The 22,408-nt window shown below is 45.6% G+C and overlaps 1 protein-coding gene and 1 long non-coding RNA gene across 7 annotated transcripts in view; one reads left to right on the forward strand and one right to left on the reverse strand.

Annotated features, from left to right (window-relative positions):
• PAMR1 (peptidase domain containing associated with muscle regeneration 1) overlaps window positions 1–22,408 on the reverse strand; it is a 149,299-nt gene that overhangs the window by 16,126 nt on the left and 110,765 nt on the right. For all 6 annotated transcript variants that reach the window (XM_019639504.1, XM_019639503.1, XM_019639502.1 and 3 more), the window contains 3 exons: window positions 18,396–18,510; window positions 14,394–14,611; window positions 11,781–11,888 (listed from right to left, as the gene is read on the reverse strand). In XM_019639504.1, coding sequence (XP_019495049.1) covers window positions 11,781–11,888; window positions 14,394–14,611; window positions 18,396–18,510 — 441 coding nt within the window. The remainder of the gene's footprint in view (window positions 1–11,780; window positions 11,889–14,393; window positions 14,612–18,395; window positions 18,511–22,408) is intronic.
• LOC109381139 (uncharacterized) lies at window positions 14,526–18,788 on the forward strand. The gene is made up of 3 exons (XR_002123643.1): window positions 14,526–14,613; window positions 16,973–16,975; window positions 18,401–18,788. It is a non-coding gene; the product is annotated as an uncharacterized LOC109381139 (long non-coding RNA).

The following is a 22,408-nucleotide window of genomic DNA, read 5'->3' on the forward strand; positions in this document are numbered from 1 at the left end:
CAGCCCCTAATAATCACACAACTCAGGGGGCAGATCCCAGCTGTGGCAAGAAAACAGACGTCTCTTTCCATCATAGCGCTGTCCACCAGTATATCCTTGTTCACAAGATACCTTTTCGTGAATAACTCTTGCATGCCAACATGATACACCAGACTCCCATGAACACATTTGTCTTTTCCTTTTGCTTCAGTCTCAAAGCTACAGACAAAATTTGGAGACAAGATCTATAAAAAGCCCCCAGGAACCAAAGAATCCCATCACTGCTTTGCCCCTGGAAGTCCAGTGCATCTTTCTGTAGAGAAAGGCTGTGACGTGCGGTGGGCTACTGATTTCATTGATTAATTTTCTTGCACCATATATTTAATGAGTGCCTCCTCTGTGCCCAGCAGAATAAGGCAGATGTTTTCTGTAACTGTAACATGGAAATTTTTAGTTCAAACCCAGAAATAGAAATGATGTCAGTTAAAGCTTGAGACATCTCAAGGCTCTCCCCAGTTTCACTTAAGCACTTATAAAAATATGGTTTGGGGCCTTCCTTCCAATTACTTATTCCTCAGGTCTTCAGGGGAAGATATATATACATGTATGTGTATTATGTATATGCATACATGTATGTATATGTATACATATATGTGTATATAAACATGTATGTATATGTATTGTAGATGCATTTTTTTCATTAGCACCAATTTATCCTAAGTGATTATGCCTTCCTTAAATGCGCTTCTAAAATTATACCAGAACATAGGACCCTAACCAAGCAATAAAGTCAAGGTAATCATGCGGACCTTAAATGAATTTGAATGGGGGGGGGTGGTCTCAGCAAATACGAGCCACCTCCAGCACTTAACTGTAGTCTGAGTTGCAACAAAGATTTCATCAGGTACAATTGATTGAACTGGGTTGACACCACTTAGCCTGCTGTATTTTCTGAAAGCAAACCTCTTACTCTCCAGGTCGAAGCCTGGGTGAAATGGAACGAGGTCTAATATAGATGTTCCCGCTAAGAATAACCACTGGAGGCTTGTTAGAATTCAAGCTCCCAGTCCCATCACATGTGTGTTCTCCCTGTGGCACTAGACAGAACTGTTGACGCAGAGATTACCATTCAACCCAGGGCATGTGTTGAAGTGAATGCAGTGTGACCAGCCAATCAAGGGAACAATTACGAAAGATGAGACCGTTAGCAGGGGCCCAGTAAGGCTTCGCTGTGGTGACAGCAGCCACATTCTACCCTTTGTCTGAAAAATGCTTGATGGCAAAGTTTGCCCACGTCTTTCAGAAGATTCCAAGTCCTTTGGGAGGCATTATAGAGATTCCACAAACATCACTGGAATCTCCATTCACTTCCACCACCTCACCCTCTACAAAACTGGGCTGGCTTTTATGCACAGAGGGGAGAGAGAGAGGTTTGAGATATCAGTTTTTGGATCTCACACCGGATTTTAAAAAAAATCAATAATACAGATGATTATATTTGAGAATCCTTCAGACAATGCAACTCTGAAATACTACCTATTATTCAGCATTGACAAGGGTTTACCTAATATTTTAAAGAAACAACCAAATGGTGACCTAGCTGACCTGAGCTCTAGCCTTCTATTAAGTTAGCGCCTCAAAGAAATACTTGCATGAAGTGTCTCAGGGTTGGGTTCCCCCAGGGGCAAGCTGTGAGAGGCTTGAGTGCAAGTAGTTTATTTAGGTGGCAATCCCAGAAGAGAGCAACAGCAGTGTGAGGGAAGTAAGATAGGGAAGTTCATATAATCAAGAAAGTCACCACTGGGAGTTACGGGGGCTCAATGCCATTGGGAAGCCGGGACACAGTGTAGAGCCTGCCTCAGTGTCACCCTACCCAAGTTGTAAGGGAGATGAGTTATTACCTACTAACTGCCATCAATCGTTTATTGAAAAATGATGGGATAAACATGGCACCTCCAGTCTTCCCACATATACGAGCTGGTGGGCTCTGAGAGCTAGAGAAAGCCCTTAGGCAAAATTGCAGGAGCACAGGGCTGGAAACCATAGGCCGGCGTGCACAGTAATGGTATAAGCGTAATAAAGCCCAGCTTCATTATGGTGGAAGGATCTAGTTTTTAAAACTATCTGGTATAAAATAAGATTAAATTTCTGTTATTTACCAAACTGAAGTGAAAAACATTTCCCCAGCACCCATCTTTAGATAAGGGGTCATAATACTTGCATCTCCAAATGAACGTGTGTTCGCTTGCATTTCATATACAATTAGAGCCATGCCACCTAAAGTATTTCTCTTTTTGCCTTTGCTGCCAGGAAGCTCAGAGCCAGGGCCATTTGAGGTTGATCGCGTCATCAGATGCAAATGTTAAAGCAAATTGAACTCTCTCCTCCTATTGAATATTCTCCTTCGCTCTTTCTTGCCCTGCTCCTAAATTATTTTGTTTCCCTTTAATTACAATTATTTATACCTGCTTGCTTTCAGAAATAGTTTGATGTCATTTAAAAAACCTCCCATGAAAAAGCATACATTTTTTTTTCTCAAACTTTATATTAATGAAATATTTAGTATCCAGCCACCTGGGTACCATTTGGTCTCTTTAATAGGAGCTGCGTGTCAGAACTGTAAGAATATCTAAGAACCTTCAGCAAAGAAAACAGACCCAAAGTCAACAAAATCCATTACCCCATTATCTAGCTGGTGTTGGGCACTGGGCAGTGGAGGCGTGTGAGTCTCAATTCTTAGCCTACTCTTGGTACCCACCCATTCTCACGCGTCACTAAAATCAAGGAAGCAATTTATGACAGAATTTCGGTTCTGTTTGGAAAAGGCATTAACTTTCTCACTGGGGCTTTGTTCGTTATGGAAACCTGGCTTAACATGAGACCAACACCCAGAGACAAAAACCACTGGACGGGCTCCCTCTGTTCCTTGCCTTTTTGCTGTTCCGCTTATGTTTGAGTTTGGTACTTCTGGACCAAACCAAACATCTTGTATTTCCACAAGGGTCTTCCCCAACCAGGAATAATGACACCAAAATCCTTTCTTATCCCTTTCCAGCCAATAGCATCCTGAGCCCCTGATGTTTTTGTTCCAGCCCCCGGCTGGTGTGAAAGAGACAGTATCCATGTGAAATTATGCTTGGATTGCACACACTGCTATTTATTCATCCAGCAGCAATTGGGAGGCTGAGGCTTACAATTAGCTATTTGATCTTAATCAGTATTGTCCTTGGCCCTGGGTACACTGTGTCTTTTGGATACCACTTTTCCGGTGTTTAGATGGCCTAGTTAATTAGACAACTGAAACTGCCTGTGCTGAAGAGACAGGTCCCCTTTGAAAAAATCTTCAGAAATTCCTAGTCGTTTTGGTTTTGTCCACAGTCACCCTGACACATCCCCATTGGATGGAGTAGATGTGGAACCTATGTACCTGGTAGAAACTCCGCTGTCCTCTACCTAGGGGATCTGCTTGATTATAGCCTTCTTGGGGCTTCCCCAATTCTCAGAAGGTTTCTCCTGGGAGTGTGGTGGAGGATGGGGACTACCACTAAGTTACTGGGGAACATGTCCCCCAGTGGCATTTACAGTCAACCTTTCAAAATATAATAAGGAACGCTCAGCATGAAAATGGCCTGAACTGAACAACTGTGCTCTGTGTAGCCTTGAGAATAAAGAGAATGACCCTGCTGAAGAGTTCCGAGCTGCTGAGCACACATGAGTCCTAGGACATTAGTAATTCTCACTGCCCACTTAGTAATGCTTGTCATCGCCATCACCGAAGGCCTTACTAGAGGAAGTTATAGCCAGACACTAAATGGCACGTGACATTCTCCTCGGCGCTTGAGAAAGGCGAAGACTGGAACTGTTTTGTAGTTCTGTCGAATAGGAGAAAAAAATATATACTGTAGAGCCCTGCCTTATTTCTTCTGCTACCTAACAGACACGCCAAAACTCTGGCTGGACAAATCTGTAAAGCAGGGAAGGTAACAGTACCTACCCCATGGGGCTGTTGTGAAAATTAAATACAAGAATGTCACATAAAGCATACAGCCTGGCCAATAGTGAGAACAGCAGAATAAGAACTACTGTTGTTGTTAATACTTGGATACCAACAAGAATGCCTTGCGCTTTGCAAAGAGGAAATTTTCATCTTCTGAAGCAGAGTGAGGGAGCAAATGTCCCACAAAGCAGGAGCCTTTAAGGAAAAGTGGGGGCTCCATCGTCTTTGTCAAGGGACTGGAGTCAGTGTTGGGGTCCATGCTGGCAGGGATGTTTTCTATCGGAAGTTAACTCTGCTTTGCTCTCATGTCCTCCTCTCTGCTCCCCTCTCCCTCTTCCCTGGGTGGGCACACAGCCCACCCCAGCACTAATGGATTACCTCTTAACCCAGAGCCAAAACAAAATCTGCCTCCTGCGGTAAACTCTGCCTCAGCGACCTCATTGGCCAAAGCAAAAGCCAAGAGGACCCTGACAAGGAGCCAGCAGGTGGAAGCCCATTCTTGGTAAAACAATGGTGGGAATGGTCCTTTCCATCTCAAGCTCTTGGAGAGAGTCAGACTGGGGCGTGATTAGGTGGCCCCACCTGTCCTCTTGTTATTTGGCTGAAATGCTATCCATAACCCAAATAATTGCTGACTAGCAAAATGCACCCCTTGTATGACATCTTACCCTGAATGAGACAGAGCAATGCTTGGGTTAAGAGGCCACAGGCCCATGGAGCCCAGCAGTGTTAAGGCTAAAATGTTGCGTGGTCTATGCAGACCCAGGCTCACCCAAGAAGGGAGTGATCCAAATGAAACTTTCCCCCTGAATCACAGGAACAAACACACAAACACCTTGATAACCATCCAAAGGCACCTTCCACTGTGTTCAGTGACAGCTTTTGCTGTTCAGGTCTAGAACCAAATGGGACAGCATCCCTGTACATACACCAAGAAGGGAGTCAGACATTCGTTTCCATGTTCGGGAGACGGAGGTGGCGGGAGGCTCAGGGGGAAGGAGGTGTGTGAGAAGTTAGCCATCGCTAGCTGATGGTCTTCCTGGGGCTCCCCCAATCCCGGAAGGCTCTGAGCTATCAAGTGCTGGAGGCTAACAGCTATGGGTTTCCCAGGAGTCTTTTCCACAGGATTATGCCTATCGTCCCCATACCCTCTCAAGCCAAACTGCTCATTCTCCTTTTTGTCCTGTCTCTCTAATAAAATATGTTAAGTGATGCTCTGGAGCCCCGGTTTCCTCTATGACCACCAGGGGACTGACCGACAGCCCCCCGCATGTTAAATGAGTGACTGCTGAAAAACCCCATGAGAAAAAGGGAGGCTGACCAGGTACTGATGCTTGGGCAACCTGCTCTGGAGTTTCCAGGTCCTTTCGCCATTCCTCTACTTACCATTTCTAACGGCCCGCTTGCTAGGTTGTCCCAGCTACAAAGGTTCCCCATCCATCATGCCCAACGTGGGTGTCTTCTCTTGGGACCCAGAATTCCTTTAGGACAATGACATTGGCAGTGTCTACTTGCCCTTTTAAAACCAGATTTTTCTCGCCTGTTCGCAGGTGCAATGGTGGCAATACTTAGTGTCTGGCAATGATTTGGGAAGAGCAGCTCACAGAGGAAACTGAGAAGCTCATGGAGCCATTTTCTTAAGCCCTGGAACCCAGGCGGTTTGTTGGAATCGTCTAGCTTGTAGAAACCAGCACCGTCGCCCTAACACCTTATGTGGAGAGTCTCCTGCTTTCTGCCAAACGTTTTGATGGCCATAACAGGGAAGCCAGAGTAATGGCTCCTATCATTCAACTCAGTGACTTACGTGGATTATTTCATTCCATCCCCACAAACATTCTGAGGCATAGTTGGTATTATTTTTCTGAACTCTATAAATGGGGAAACTGAGGCTCCTGGAAGTTAAAGGACTTGTTCAAGACCACCTGGCTGGTAAAGTGCAGGCGCAGAGCTAAACCAAGGTCTTTCTGACCACAGGCCCAAGCTCTTCCCACCACTGTGAACAACGGTGCACCTGTCTTCCATATATGAAGAAGAGGGGACTCTAGAACAAACAAGCCAGCAAACAATTTCATTTTGACAGTGCCCCACCTGAGAGACCTTACAACAATGTACGTTAATCTCACCAAGTCCCCAGCGTATTATTGATCCGGGATGGGGAAGGTGATGGCAACCCACTGAGGGGGCGGTCTCAGCACATTCTCACAGCATCAGTGTTAATGTTTCTGTGAAAGCCACCAAGTTCCCTAAACTGCTTATTCTGCTGAGAAGCATGGGTTGCCTCTTTGAAGCGAAAGTATAAAGTGTGTCTCTCATCCTGGGCTCTTTTCTTCCTAGCCCTTGGGACAGGCGAGAAACCCTCTGATGCTCCAAAACCCAAAGGAATCCAGATTCACCATTTTCCTTTAATTGGTGGAAGCCGGTTTGTTGTGTTCAAAGGCACATCAGAGCCTGCAGGGCGAGCATTGTGCCCCCAGATCCAGCCCGTTTCACCGGCTTTCATTAGGATGCAGGGGGAAAGCCAGCGTCCTCAACTGGGCCAGAGGAACAAAGGCAACATGGAAACTGGAGCAGGGCAATGAGTGCCTCGCGCTCCCCTTTTTCAAAACAAGATTCTGACCACATACTCGAGAACTTATTTTGTCCTTGTGTTCCAGACAAAGAAACAGGAAACTTCAGAGGAAAAAAGGGGCCCCAGTTTCTTACACGGTGGCCCGAGGAGGCTGGGGTCACTGAGGGTGCTGGCTTGGCCTTTTGAAGGCTGAAGAGGGGGCTACTCCCCCCTTTTTTTTTTTTGCTCTCAGAGGAGGTCACCTGGGAGCAGGGTAATGTTGTTCTTTCTTGGGAAACAACTTAAGGGGAAGGCTGAGGGTAGCACCACTTACAAGCTGGATTTGGGGCGGTTCTCACACCCTCTCACCGACTGAACTAGGACAACCTGTGCTGATTGTTTTTTATTCTTTATCTACTACCCCACAGAGTCTGAACTCAAGAATGTCCCCCAGACCCACAGAACACCGATTCTCACCCCAATAAACTTTAATTAAAAAAAAAGAAATAAAATTGATACATTTCCAGCTTGACCCTAGCTTTTGACATGCAAGTTCTAATGCTTATTTTGAGGATGGGTGTTTACGGCAGCTCATTTTCAAAACAACATTTTGAAAACTGGTAAAACTTTTCAGTGACCACTTTGGCAACTGCTCTCAAAAGTTTCAATATGTGTACCCTCAACCACTTGGCATTTGTGTTACAAAAATACTTCTACATGTGAATATACGTTAGAATAGTCATTGCAGCTCTCTTCATAATAGTAAAAAATCCAACATGATAACAAGTCCATCTTATGGGATTGGATGAATATATGATTACACATACATGCACCCAATGGGATATGCAGTAATTATTTCTTCAAATGAGGCAGACCAATGGGGACTGACCGGGAAAAAATATCCATGATATGGGAACTGAAAACAAGTTGGGAAACTGTACGTATACTTCAACCTACTTTTTAAAAATATATACGGTTTCTCAACCTTGGCACGGCTGACATCTGAGCCATAGTTTTTTGCTGTGGGGCTGTCCTGTGTACTGTGGGATGTTTAGCAGCCTCCCTGACCTCTGCCCACTAGGTGCCAGTAGCGCCCTCCCCCTGCAATTACGACTACTGTTTCCAGACATTGCCAAAAGTTCCCCGGGGTGGAAATGGGGAACAAAATTGAACCCATTTGAGAACCTGATGGATTAAAAATAATTACATATAAACAACTTAGGTTTGCACACCATAGAAAAAAGTCTGGAAGGATACTCACGAAATTGTTGACTGCTGGGAACCAGGATTGGTCAGAAAAAACAATGTTCTTTTTTTAATTTTACATTTCTCTGTACTGTTTAATTATTTTAACAAGTATATATTTCTCCTGTAATTAAGTAGAAAATCTATTTCTCTTTCACCCCCATTCACAAACATACACAACCACCAAGAAAAGAAAGAGCTTACGTCAAGTGACAGTCAATCAGGGATCTCTCTCTCTCTCTCTTTTTTTTTTTTGTTACATTTAAAAATTTTTTTTCAATTAGAGTTAACATTCAATATTATTTTACATTAGTTTCAGGTGTACAGTTTCAGGTTAGACATTTATATAATTTACGAAGTGATCCCGTTAATAAGTCTAGTACCCGCCTGGCACTATACATCGCTATTCCAATATTCTTGACTATATTCCCTACTCTGTACTTTACATTACCGAGGATTCTCTTTGGAAAAGAGCGAAGGGCGGGCCTTACCTGAAAAAGGAAGTCCTTTGAGAGAACATGATAATGAGGCACGATGGTATAACGAGAGCACATCAATTGATCATATCGAATCTCACCAAGCCCCGTGGAAAGAGCCATGTCTGAGAGGCTGTAAACAATGGGGGAATGTGGGATTCTAGCTTCTAGTTTTGAATTGGATGGGGACCAGTGCACTGCACCCTATGCTTCAAATCCTTCGTCTGCTAAAAAGATCATCTACCTCCCCACAAAGACTTCAGGAGGACAGATCATTAGCGCAGTGGCTATAAAGTAGATTCGCCTTATCAGAGTTGGTACTACATAAACAAAAGATGGCCTTCTCATTAAAATTTGCTTTAATTTTTTTAAAGCTATTTTTTGAAATGAGTGCCTAGTCCAATTTGGGCATTTCAGAGTTTGGAGAATCCCAGAATGCTTTGGGTTCCTCTTCATTTTGAAAGAATTCCCCCCCAGGAAGATTTTTCCAGTTCATGGGTATACTCATGAGGAAAACAATAAAGCTTTTTTCGTTGTTTTTCTTTTTCTTTTTATAGATGATAGGCTGCTCTGCAAATAATTGAGGTTTGTTGAGAAATTATGAGGTAAGCCGCCACAGCCAGTTTTTGTGATGTTTCCCTATTGCGTTGGAACTCATGACAAATTTCCTAGAAGGAAAACAAACCTAAATCTTATAGAAAATAACCAAATATTTGGACCCCCACATTGATGCCAGCAAATGGTAGATATCATATATCTACCACCAATATCTTCACCCAATGATAACTACAGGGGACTAAGGAAATAATGGGTTTGGAACAACATTTTGAAAAGTGGCTAGGAAGAATTCTCTTGTCCATCTACGCGGGTGTTTTGAGACTAAAAGTGATTTGAGACAGTTTGTGAATCAACTTATGAATCAGTTCATAATGACATATTTTAAATTCTTTTTCATTATGTTTGTTTTGTTTTTCTGGAAAGGATAACAATGCTGAGAAGTCAATTTGGGGCTGATAAGCTACTCACAAATGTTTATTAGTCACAACTTTTGGACTAATTTTTTTTACTTCCCTGATTTGACCCACCTTTTTAAAGGCACTTTAGCTGGTTTCGTGATGTTTTGTCTCTAATTTTACCTTCTGTTTGTTTATCAAAGCCCTAATGTTGTGCAGTTACTTCATAAAAAATTAAGTTTTCTCTTTTTTTGTTCCCCCATCTGAATCTAAAGAGTAAAGCTCAGGATTTGCCATTGTCAAGACTCCAGAATCACCCTATAAACAAATTTTTTAAACCAAGAGAAAGCAACCTTTCTCTTCTCTGCCCGACACATAACACAGCAGCCTCAAACAAGGCAGGAACCACAATGTAGAGCATAATTTTCTAAGCGTCTGGCATTAATCGCACTCAGGTCAGCTGTGACAAACCAAAGCAAAGGATGCTTTCGGTAGAACACAATGGCACATTCAAGGACACGCTATTGAAATCAAGGCTTCCATCTGCACTGCTTGCAAGGAGATTCATGAAATTCTTTGAAAAAATGTGTGAACTTGATAGAATGTTGTCAGACCATTTCCCTTACAGGATGGCCCCCGAAGTACCTGTGCATGTTCATTAGAAGTGATTGTAGCAGACACTGCTGGTGCTCTGCCCTTGGACGTCTTTCCATCCTTTCTGTGGGCCCTTTTCCTTCCCTTGCCCAAGTCTACATTGTTCCCCTTCCAGTGGCCTGCACCTACCACCTCTTTGACTGCTCCAGGGCTACTGGAGCCACTGGGCCCACATGCATAGAAAGTCACGCGTCCTCCTATTCACCCAGGGCAACAGTGGGACATGAAAGTCTAGCTCCCTTGCTCTAAAGCCAGACACTCTCTGAGATATGATTTACATCCCATTTCTCACTGCTGGTTAACACGGAGGCTGGGGTTTTGCCTGAAATCTCACCTTTGCTTCCTTCTCTTCCCAGCTCAGCTTCCTCATTACCTTACCAGCTTCTCCTGGAGGTATGTGCTTAATACATCACCTGCACACACAGTCGCATCTCCGGGAGCCCTGCCTAGGCCATTCTCTGTCCTCCTTTGCTTTCCCCCCAAATTTTGATGCTTGTTCTTCTGTACATCTCAATCCATTCGGATAGTTGCAGTCCATGACACCTGCTTTAGGCCTCACGCTTCTGTTAGGACACACGTCACACACAGGCTCACGGTTACCAGAGACCCTGGATAGATGACTTCTGGTCATAGAGTTTAAGCCCCTCTCTCCCAAAGTCATGGGAGCCACACATTTGGGCTGGACAGTCCTGGTGCCACTGGTGCCGTGGTCAGCATATACTCTTCCCAAGGGCAGATACCCTGTTAGATGCATGTTTAGACTCAGCAGGTTTTAGTTTCTCTCCTTCTATGGCCAATGTTTGAATCTAATATCAGAGAAGAATCATGTCTTCCCTTTCAAGAACGTGAGTTAGAAATTTCTGCTTGCTTTGGAGTCATTTCCTTGAGTTAGTTTCCTCTTGTTTCTGCTGTTTGGTTGACCCCAGGTGACTAGGAGCTACCAGTGTTCTGTTTTTGACTTCTGTCTGCAAAACTGGAGAACCTGGGTGATTCGGTGGGCCAGCCAGGATATGGCTCAGGCAGGAGGTGGTAGGGACTTGAGTGGTGACAGGAGAAGGACAGCTGTCCTAGAGACTGATGGCTGTGAACTCCATAGCTGGAGGATTTCTTTCCTCTATGACCCCTTTATTCTGCACCACCTTCCATGGCCCCATCTCATTCCAGGCCTGCTCAAGAACCACTAGAGAAGCCTGGAGCTTAACTCACAAATTCAGGATAAACTCCATCAGGGGAAAATAAGACACACTTTTTTCTGCCTTTCCATAGGACCCAATACAAAGAGAACCCTCAATACATGTTGACTGATTTCTCAGTGACTCACTTAACCTGGTCCGATAGTCACAGGATGATCGTTAAATTTGTCATCCAACTCAGGACACTTTTGGGTATGAAAGAGCGTGCTGTCAATAATTATGCCCAGGCAAAATGCATAAGTTGGGAATGTCCCTGGGAACTGGGGATCATGGTCACCCTACATAATTACCATCTTTGATGTAGAGCCTCAGACTGCACAACACCATACTGCAGTCTATAAATGGTGCCATGGAGCATAACTCCAAATCAGGTCTTGGGATGGACAGGGGTTCAGACTCAGCCACAGGAGTTTATGATGGTGGCCTTCTACTGTTGGCCTTTCTCAATGTTTTTGAACTCTCAATTACTTGGGCCACTAAAGGTATATCTTTTTGAGAGATATCTGCAGCAGGGGAAGGCTGGGAATGTCAGTGGGCAAACTTGGGTGGTACCAGACATCCTGACTCAGAGGCAGCCCCGCCTTCCTGAGATCCACTCAATGGGAGTGTCCACATATGTCCCATCTTGGACACACCATCCCAGACACCAAGAAACAACATACCCAGCAAACTCCCAAGCCTTCTCCACACCAGCCCCAGGTGACACCTTAACTCCCACTCCCAAGGCATACTCACGATTTTCACAGCGCTGCCCGGTGTAGCCTGCCAGGCAAGCACACTTGTAAGATCCAGTTTGGTCAAGGAGACAAGTGCCGTCATGGAAACAAGGGGACGAGGAACATGCTATAAGAGAAAAGGCAATTTCTCTCAGTGCCACTGGGTGGTGAGTCCATTTCTTTAAGCCTACCATCTTAACCAGAGCCTTTCCCTTGTCTATTAGTCTTCTTGTGATTGTTTTTTACTCCTTTTATTGAATTCACGCTACCATTGTTTGAGAATACCTAAAACAGGTATTCAGTAACTGTCAAATGCTGATGTTTATTTGATGTTTTCAAAGGCCCCAGAAGTACGCTCCTGAAACCCATAGTCTGAAGAGCCTAAGTTCCCCCCAAACAGGTGCACCCCATAACCAAAGCAAAAACATGCTTTCACCCTCCCACAGGGACTCCAGGGGAGAGAAACAGCCTCGGGTAGCTTTAGATCATCTTTTTCAGCATCCTGGGTGCTAGGGGAAAGGAAGTGGAAAATGACACTGTTGAAAGCATACCCCAAATTTCCAAACACACATCCTGCAAACAGTACACCCTTGAGATGTTAAGAGTTCTGGGCTCAAATGTGGTGGGGAAACACTACTGGTGTTAAATGCCAATTAACCAGATTTCTCTTCTGCAGAACTTCTCAGAATGTTCCATGCTTCAATGTGTGCTCTGAATTTCTAAGAATGCACATAATAATCTACCTTTCCCAAGCTGATTTAACCTGAATTTTACAGCATGTCTCGGGGAGCATTTTTCTACAGAAAACCCTTTTGGAAGCAGTGGTCTGCTTCCAAAATCCTACGTTCATTCTCCCCGGAGAAGAAATATATTATTCGACTCACTTCGACAAGCCTGTGTTGAGGCCTTGTTCTGTGTAAGGCACCAGAGAAACACAGAAATGAACAGAGGGCCTACTTACCAGATCAAAGCTTTTCAAAGAAAAGTATACAACAACTATAATCTGAAGCATAACTCAGTTAGTGTCAGAAAACAGAAAAAAAAAGTGTTACATGACAGTAAAAAAAAAGTCAAAGCTACAGCCCTATGGAATAAGAGAAAGTGCTTAGCAGAGGAGGAGAAATCTGATACGGCCCTGGAGTTTGGGATTTGATGGGGGGGGGGAACTTTAGCCACAGGGGATAACTTGAGTACAGTGGACGGACGGGATGTTTGAGGAACAGGAAGCTCTACCGTCTACTTGACAACGCAGACCAGTGCTTCCCAGCATTCTCCAGGGGAGGCTGAGGTGCCCACCTTGGAGGAGGAAGAGACCCTCCTGACCTCCCCACAGTCACAGGGTCACAAGCTGGTGAGCCACCACTGCTTCCAGCTGGCTCCCCTGACAGCTAGCTCTTGCTGGCTGCCATAAATACCCACAGATGCATCTCAAGTGTGCCCTGCTAGCCTCAGCCGACAGGGTGTCACTCAGGGGTGAGGACTCAGCATCAGGCCGACCACCCCACAGCAGCAAAGCATCTAAACTGGCAAGCCACGCCCAGGCCCTGCACAGCTTCCCAGGGGCGATCCTCGAAAGGAGGCTGGACCATAGAGTATAAGGAGCAACTGCTGAGACCGCACTGGGAACATTCTAAGGGAAGGGTGGGTTGGGGAAGGGGGTTCTCTGCTGCTCTTGCTGAAAGGACAGGGCTGAAGAAAGACTGATGCCACTACCACCCACCTCCCGGGAGAGGCATTTTTTTGTATCATACCCTCCTTCCATAAGGAAGCCTTAATGATCAAAGTGCCATTTCAGTGTCTTTTTAATTCAGTATTTAAATAAATGGAACTGTAAGCCTGAGCTTACTTGGCAAAGCCTGATGCAATCCAATCCCAGACCAGTGAGAGCTGGACTGGTTCCTTAGGACTGAGCCCTTTGCTCATTTTGGTCAAATCCTACTTCCTAACACAACGAGGGCAGGAGGTGAAGTCAGGCTTCGAATTACTCATGAAGTAGGTGGCATTGCCTTTGTAGTTTAAGACTTCTAATACCTATTTTACCTATAATCTGCATGCCTGCTTCCCGGTGACAAAGGGAGGCTGAGGGCACACGTGTGTAGAGCAGTTATTGGGCGCTTCCTACGTACCAAACACCGTGTGCAGCTCTTCACCTTTGCCTCCCAGAGCCTCCTTAATCGAGCAGGTTCCATGGTTATTCCCTTTCTCACCGATTCAAAAATTTAGGCCCAGAGATGTAGAAGAATTTACCCCACGTCATATGGCTTAATTTGCCAGAAATCCAAAGCTAATCCTAACCATGAGAGGGCCCCTACAGTGAGCTCTGGAGCCAAACTGCTTGTGTGTAATACATCTCTGTTTCCACTCCCACAGCTGTGTGGCCTCGGACGAATTACTCAGCCTCTCTGTGCTCCAGCATTTGTACAAAGGAGATAATAATTCCTAGTTCTGGGTCTGGTGAGCGTTTCTGAAATACACCTCAACCATTTCTCTCCTCCCTCTCAATGTCCGAGTCCTTCTGAGAACCCAGCACACTGGGCTTTAATAGAGCGGAGCAGAGAGAGGGGTGGTACACAGAAAGACGTTTGTCTGGAGCGCAGCCACAAAATGCTCCATTTGTCTCTGGGGCCTTTACCTGTGATCTCCTCAAAAATGGCATGGAAGCCATCAAAATTCTTGGAGCCGTCAGAATGGAAGAGGACGTGGAGGGAGGAGCCTGTGCTGCGGATGGGGGCCGGCCGCTCGTTGCCGCAGAAACGCTTGATGATCTGGCCGTCGCTGCTCTCTCCGTCACGGACCTCAACGTAGTCATACTGGCACATGTAGTCAAACTCCAGGCTCAGCATGACAAACCTGTGGGTGGAGAGGGTGACGGCAGGTAATAGGTGGGCCTGAGAGAGTCCTGAGACCCCTGGGCAAGTTCAAGGTATGACGACGAACAGGTCTCTGGAAGAGCGATGCCATTGGACTGATCTGATAGGAAAGTGGTCCTGGAGAACTTGAGGTCAGATGAATTTCTTTTAGTGGAGAGAGGTGTGTATGTATACTGTGCGTGTGCGTGTGTGTGTGTGTGCGCGTGTGTGTGTGTACGCGCATGCACACAGTATGTGTCCAGCTAAAGGGGTGCCATATTGCATTCAGAGAACCTCTACACGTGCTGGCTCCTCTTCCAGGGGTACTTTCCCCCCCCAGTCTGCATGCTTGGCTACTTCCTATCCTCAGGCCTCAGCTTAAATATTCCCCCCTCCAAGAGGCTTCCCTGACAATTCTATCTAAAAAAAGAGCCCTTGTTTTCTTCATAATTATAAGCACATTTTTATGTCTCATTTTTATCTCCTTGACTTTTTGGTAGGCAAATTCCTTGAGGGTAGAGGGGGACATCTGTCTTATTCCACTGCGCCCAACACAGTGCCATACACTCTGAGATGCAAAGTACATGTTGTTGAGCAGATGACTGAATAGATACTATATTGTAACTTCACAGTTGGAGAATGGAAAAAGCATATGTTGTCTTGCAAAACTGAGTAAAGGAAAAAAGAACTTTGCACTCTCTTCTGTTGGATGGAAAGATCAGAGGGTAATTATCTTCTTGGTAACAATAATGCTCACCCCCAAGAGTACAAAGAGTAGCACCACATCAGAATTTCAGAATTAGGAGAGAGCTGATAAATCTGTGATTACCTGAAAGGGGTCTTGGGCTTAGAAATATTGGGCTACATTACATCAAAAAAGCAGAAATGACCCTGAGCACCCAATTCCAAGAAACAAGAAAAGAGGCAGCCACGTGCCAGGCCCTGAGAGGAAAGGCTATTTTTCAGAAGATTCCCAAGGGAATGCCTGTGCATCAAGCTCACAAAATGTACATTTGTATCTTCTCCCTCACATTCTGGACAAATTGGCATAGACAGAAAAGCTCAGAACTGCTCCCTGAAAAGTTGGGACTAGGGCTATTTTTACCACCTTGGGTAAAAAGCTCAGGTGCCAGAATTAGAGAACACTGGAACTAAGTGACGATCAATATATTCTAAATGCTCTTAAACACAGTGTCACCAGTGTTTATTTTACAAAAATATCTTTTTATCAAAAAATCCTTTGTAAGAGAGTGTAAGTCCTATTAGTCATGCTTTGATTAACATCTAAGGACCTGACTTCTTTTCATCAAGATGCCACCACTAACTTATGGTGAGCCTTGAGCTATCAGTTCCTTCTCTGGGCTTTGGCATCTTTGTTTGTAAAGGGGAAGAGACAAGGCCACCAACCCACAGAGATCCCAGCTTTTTCTGAATTTTAATATTAAGATATTACAACTAGTATTTACATTCACACATTCATTCATTCACTCATTCAAGTTTGTGGCAGGCCTGCTCTGTGTCGGGCGCTGTTCTTGGTGCTGAAAGCACAGTGGAGCCCCAACTAGAGACAGTGCCTGCCCTCATGGAGATGAGCTTTGATTTGGGGGACAGGCAGTAAGCAAGGAAACCAGAAAACAAAGTAATCTCAGAAAGCGTTGTGTTATGAAGAAAACAAGAGCATAAAGAATGACTGGGGAGGGTAAGCTTTTTACACAGCATGGTCAAGGGAGACCTCTCTGTGGACATGATATTTGGGCAGACACTTAAATGATGGAATTGAGGCAGCCAAGTGAAGGCCCTGGGGAAGCGTGGTGCAGGCAGGGGACTCTGAAACTGCAAAGGCCCTGAGTCAGCACTGAACTGAAAGAAGCCCAGGGATGCTGCAAGGTGGTGAGGAAAGGAGAGAGTGGCATGCACTGAGGTCGGTGAGCAGAGCAGGAGCCAGTTCCTGCACAGCGAGAAGTTCAGATTTAACTCCAAGCTTGACAGGAAGCACAGAAAGGTTTCAACAACAGAATAGTGACCTGATTTAGGATGTTAAAGGATCACTCTAGTCACTCTGAGGAGAGCAGATTACAGAGCTGGCAAGAGTGGAAGCGAGGAAGCCAAAAACGAGACCATGAGAGAATCTGGGTAAGAGATGGCGGCAACATGGTGAGATGAGGTAAGATGAGGTAAAATGGTGGCAGGAGAGACAGATACGGACTGACTTGAGGTTATTTTGTAAAATTAGATTTCGTGGTAGCCTGGCTGTGGTAGGTGATGAAAAAAAGGCAAGAGGGATGATGACTGCTCAGCGTTTGGGCGGAACATTGTACATACGCTTCAGGGTGCTCCCGTCATTATTATTCTCCCTGGCCAGCAGGTCCAGGTTCGACTAGAGGGAAATGCATCTATTTCCAAGTCTCCCTGGGACCCTTCCTGGGCAGGTGACATGCTTCTCAGTCCCTCCACCATTTTGGAATTTTGTTTTTTTTGGGGGGGGGATTTATTTTGCATCCTGGATCTCGGAGAAGTTTTTCAGAGACCCAAGGGGAACAATTGGCCTGGCCCCTCAGTTGCTGAAATACTAACACGTGGCATTTAACACTTGCCCTTGTCTCCCTGGCAGACCTAGCCGGGACCCACTAAATGGAACAGGGTGGCCCCTCACTTGTGCCTTGAGCTAACCTTCCTCCGGGAAAGTCCAATTAATGAGTCTCCCTCCCAACCCCAGGTCCTCAGGAAGTGGGAACGCTGGCTACCAAGGGCCAGCTTTGACAAGGAGAATTGGGAAGGGGACCTGATTTGCTGGCTCTTTCCAATGCAGGGTACAGTACTGTCCCTCCTCGTGGGCAGAGCCATTCATGGTACCAACCAGCATGTGGCAACCTCAGGGTGTACTGATCCAGCCAGAAAATATCTATTGAAAGCTTGTTTCCTAGAAGGTTAGAGATTTCCATCACTACCAACCTCCCCACTGGTTAGAAAATGGGAGAGCTAAGTGGACAATGCCCCTAGAAGCCCCAGGGGGGATGAGTCACTCTGCCTCCCTAGAGAGGAAAAGGAGAGGAGTTTGCCAGGAGAGATACACTAGGGGAGAGAGCAGTTCTTTCCACATTTATTTATGCAACAAGTATCTATCAAGCACCTATGGTGTGTACCATGCATTGTTCCAGGCGCTAGGACATAGCAGTTAACAGTTCTCACAAAACAGGACTCTCTTGTGTTGTTTATCTATAGTTAACAATAAAACCGGGTCTGTACTTTGGACTATGGCATGAATTAAACATTGGTGAGGGCCCCAAAGCTCCACAAAAGAAGCAACTTGTCTTCCACACAAGTGAGATAATTGGTTCATTTGTTGCAAGGGTGGTGGTGGTTGTTTTCTGAGAACAGCAATAAAAGGAGCTGTGAGGACTATAAACCCCAATCCAGAGTGTAAATTCCTTGAATGGCAGACCTGTGTCTTTTGTTTCTTCACTGCTCTCCCACAGAATCCAGCCCAGTACTGGGTGAATAGAGAGACTTAGTAAAGATCTGTGGACGGGTGGATTGCTGTCGACGTCATCGGAGCCCCACTGTTCTAGAGCGGTGAATGGCAAGCATTTCACTGGCTATAGTTTTGACCTCATTCCACTTGGAATCACTGAGTGGGGAAGAAAAAGGCTCCAATATTCATTTTCTGCTTTTAAGGATAAAGTGCTGATGGTTAGCCCTGAGTCACCAGGATCCAGGGCCCTTGGTCCTGTTACTGTGTTTTCTTATAATCTCAGACTCCCCTAAGTCTGATCCCAGCCCCTTACCTTAGCTGGATGATGAACCCAGGTTTGGCGTGAATGGTCCACTCGCAGTGAGCATTTAGGGGGTAGCTCTCCAACAAAATCTGACCCTTCGAGGCTCGCAGAACCTGGCCACATCCTGAGAAGAGAAGATTGGGGCATGAAAATTGGAGTCAACAAGAAAGAGATGGTAGAAGGTCTCAAAGAGCCTTTGAGATCATCCCACACCCCTGTGAACAGAGCGGGGAAGGAAATTTCTCAAGCGTCTGGCAATGTGCTAGGCAGTTTGCACAGGTGAATTCATTTACTCCACCCAACAGCTTGAGAAGGGAAGTGGTATCAATCCAGTTTTCCAGCTGGGAAAATGGATAACCAGAGAGTTAAATAAATGACTTGCCTAGCTACTAAGTAACAGAGAAGAGACTCAAACCTAACTGTGTCTGAATATAAAGTTCAAGCCACTCTGTCATCTTGCCTCTCCAGGATGAACCGCCATGTGACATACAGCCTGCTGCCTCCACCTTAAAGGGCTCAGCAAGCCCTTAAAAGGGCTTCCCACCACTCTATACAGGACATTGTGGCCATTGTCTCTAGAGAGTCTATATCTGCATAAGACCCTTTGCTCTGTGTTCCCTGCACATTCTCTACCGCACAAATGTAACCCCAAAGCAATATTTCCCTGAACCCCCCTCCATCCAGTTAGAAAATTTACATGTCTGTTCTATGAACAATTATGTAATTGCCTCTCTAATGCCTGATACTGGAACGGGAATATGCTCTCCAACCAGTTGGACTGGGTTAATGGGTTTCAACTTTTTTTCTAGCTCCCAACCCTTTTTTCTCAAATTCTTATGAAGTCCAATTACTGGGTTGTCGGAAAAGTCATGATGCATTTTTGCAACGAAAAACATAGAAAAAAAAATATGTCATGACTTTTCCGACAACCCAGTAAAACATAGGTCCAAGAGGGGTTCTTGGTTGCAGCAGAAGCAAGGTCCCAAAGCCCTCCATCTTCACTATTGCCTTGGTCCCCTGAGTTATCTACAAAGAATCCCTAAGATTTGAGGAATTCAGTCATCAATCCCTGGACTGAGTCATCATTAAATTATATCATATTAAATATGATAACAATTTATATTAAAGCACAGGTATGTAAGATGCATCCTAGTTTTACAAAAGAGTTTGGGGAAATGTCTTGAATTGGTTTTATAGAAAAAAAAATTTATCTAGGCCATGTAAACACATGATATTTTGTGCCAGAGTTGGCAATCTATGATCCATGGGCCAAAACCGGCCCACTGCCTGTTTTTACACATTAAATTTTACTTGAACAGAGCCATGCCCTTCTTTTAAACATTGTCTACAGTTGCTTTCAAGCTAATAACAGCAGAGTTGAGTAGTTGCAAGAGGAGACAGTATGACCCACAAAAATGAAAAAAATTACTGTCTGCCTCTTTTCAGAAAAAGTTTATCTAACCCTGTTTTATACAGAAATCCAGTTTGACATCATAAACTCTGGGTTTGCAGTTATATTCAGTAATACTCCTTCCCCCCCACACAAAAAAAGAGTAGCAATTCCCTTTGCTGAAAAGAAAAATATTTATAGCAGTGATATTGCTCCATGCAAGGTGATGAGAGTAACATTCCTACAGTATTAAGAGATGAGCCCAAACTCTGCTTTTCATAAGCTGCGAGGTCTGAGGCTTGTTACTTTTGCAAAAACTACTGCTATGTTGTACAAGTCATTTGTTCCCTAGGATGTTGATTGCTGTTTCCCTTCTCTGCCAATGAGAAGCATCATCCACCGTTTTCCATTTGGGGCTCTTGTCTAGGCCCAGCCGCCATCCTCCTCCTCTCTCTGCAATCCCAGTCTCTTTAACTGGTCTCCTAGCGTCCATCCTCGTCCCGCAATATTCAATTCTGCACACAGCAGCCAGAGCCAACTTTTAAATAAATACATGAGAGCACATTACTCTCTTGATGCAGCCCTCCAAAGGCTGTCCATTGTGCAAACACCTTTCTATGGCGTTCCCAGCCCTGCCTTACTGACTGCCCAGACCTACCCTCTGCCCGGGTCCATCTGCTTGCTCACGCTGTTCCAGCCACACCAGCCCCCTTCCTGTTCCCAACTCCGGGCCTTGCACTTGCTGTCCCCGTAACCTAGAAGGTGCGTCTCCTTCCACATCTCCTTCCTTTGGAGATTAAGCTCAACTGACACTCCTTCAAACAGACCTTCCTTGACCACCAGCTAAAACAGACCCTCAGATTTCTATGGTCACAGTCATTACTCCGTTTTGTTTTCTTCGTGACACATATCACTATTTGAAATCATCTAGCTTATCTGCATATTCCCTTTGGTAAAGCTGGGGTCTTTCCTAGCTTGTACACCTAAAATGGAACCTGGCATATGACAGGTGCTCAGTACCTAGGTGTTGAATGAACGAGTGATGATATTATTTATAGGCCAGGCACTGGCTAAAAGATTAAGAAACATTCTCTCATGTAATCCCCACAAGACACCTAGAACAACAGTCATCTCTCCATTTCCTAGCTGCAGAACACCAAGGATGGGAGAAGTTAGGTGTCTTCCCCCAAGACCCGATGGTCAGGAAGTCAGAGGACCATAAATCATTGTTTCAGCTATAAAGCCTTGGCTAAGAATGGAGATTCTGCTTTATCTGCACTGGCTGTGTGGCCTTGGGCACGTTACTTCATCTCTCAGAACCTCAGTAAACCTTAGTCCAACGGGAATAAAACTGACACCTACTTCATATGGTTTTGTGAGACTTGAATCAGATGATGCACAGAAAGACCTCAGCAGAAAAACCAGCAAATGTCAGCTGGTGCTAGTTGGTGGCAGGGCAGGAATTTGAACTTGGAACTTTCTAGTACCAATGCTGGGTCTTGGCTGGTACGCTAAACTGTCTTGAGGGCTTCCTGACACAGTCCTTTCCCACTCCACTTTGAAGCAGCAGGATTTTTCCACCCCACTCCCACCCCCCCAAAAAAAGACATTGCATCTTTACCACTCTCCCTACTTTTTGGAGTGCATGTTCCTTCTTCCGGCACACCTCACACTCCTCACCGCCCCCATCTACCCATCTGCTGCCCGGCTACGGAAATGATACGTTGGGTGTGACAGACAAAAAAAGAAATCTTCCTGCACAGCCTACACCCCTCAGGGACTGGCAGCTTCCCAGCCTGCAAGGTGTTAAATCTCAGCTTCCCCAGTAAACCTCCTGCAGGGACCCCAAGTTAGAACCAGCAGCAACTGCTGCCAGCCTGCTTCCAGTTTCTTTCCTGCATATGGAACCTGGAATCAGACAGCAGTGTCCCTGGGCCCCTCCTCATGGCTATGGGGAGCCAATGCCCATCCCCGGTCAGGTCTCCTTGGTGAGACCATTCAGGCGTTGGCCAGCCCCAGGATCTCATGCAGCCTCTGGAAGGCGCAGAACCCCCATCCCCACCCAGGCGCTGGCCCCTGGCCATGAGAGATGCGACACCACTTGTTCCTTCAGGCCCAGGAACTGTCCTTCAAAAGTAGCCAGGATTCCAAAACATGTGCAACATCTTGGTTCTTCAAGATGTTTTCTTTCTCACTGTGGAAGGGAGGGCAGAGTCGGCCCCAAGATGGGGGACAAGTTCCAGCCAACCAGAGACAAAGAGGTCACTTCTCAGAAATGTGCTTGGGGGAAGGGTATTTAGGCGCAGCAGAGGAGGGAGTCCCCCTCCCACCCCACATCAAGGGACTCCTTCAGCTCCGTTTCCACTCATCCTCTACTCTGGGAGTTGGCGGGGGTGGGTGCAGGGCAGACTAACTGCCCCTTCTGTCTAGGGCAGAACAGTGAACACAGCTGAGTGTCCCCGCCAAGGAAGTACTGCTGGCCAAGCAAGCAGGTGGTCCTGAGTCTGAAAGACCAGGGCAGGCAACGGGCCCGGAAGACGTGCTCAGATTCCCTCACCATGACTGCTGCAGGGAAAAGTGTGTGTGTGTGTGTGTGTGTGTGTGTGTGTGTGTGTGTGTGTGTGTGTGTGTG

The sequence above is a fragment of the Hipposideros armiger genome, unplaced genomic scaffold (genome assembly GCF_001890085.2).
Source record: "Hipposideros armiger isolate ML-2016 unplaced genomic scaffold, ASM189008v1 scaffold_44, whole genome shotgun sequence".
Taxonomy (NCBI): Eukaryota; Metazoa; Chordata; class Mammalia; order Chiroptera; family Hipposideridae; genus Hipposideros; species Hipposideros armiger.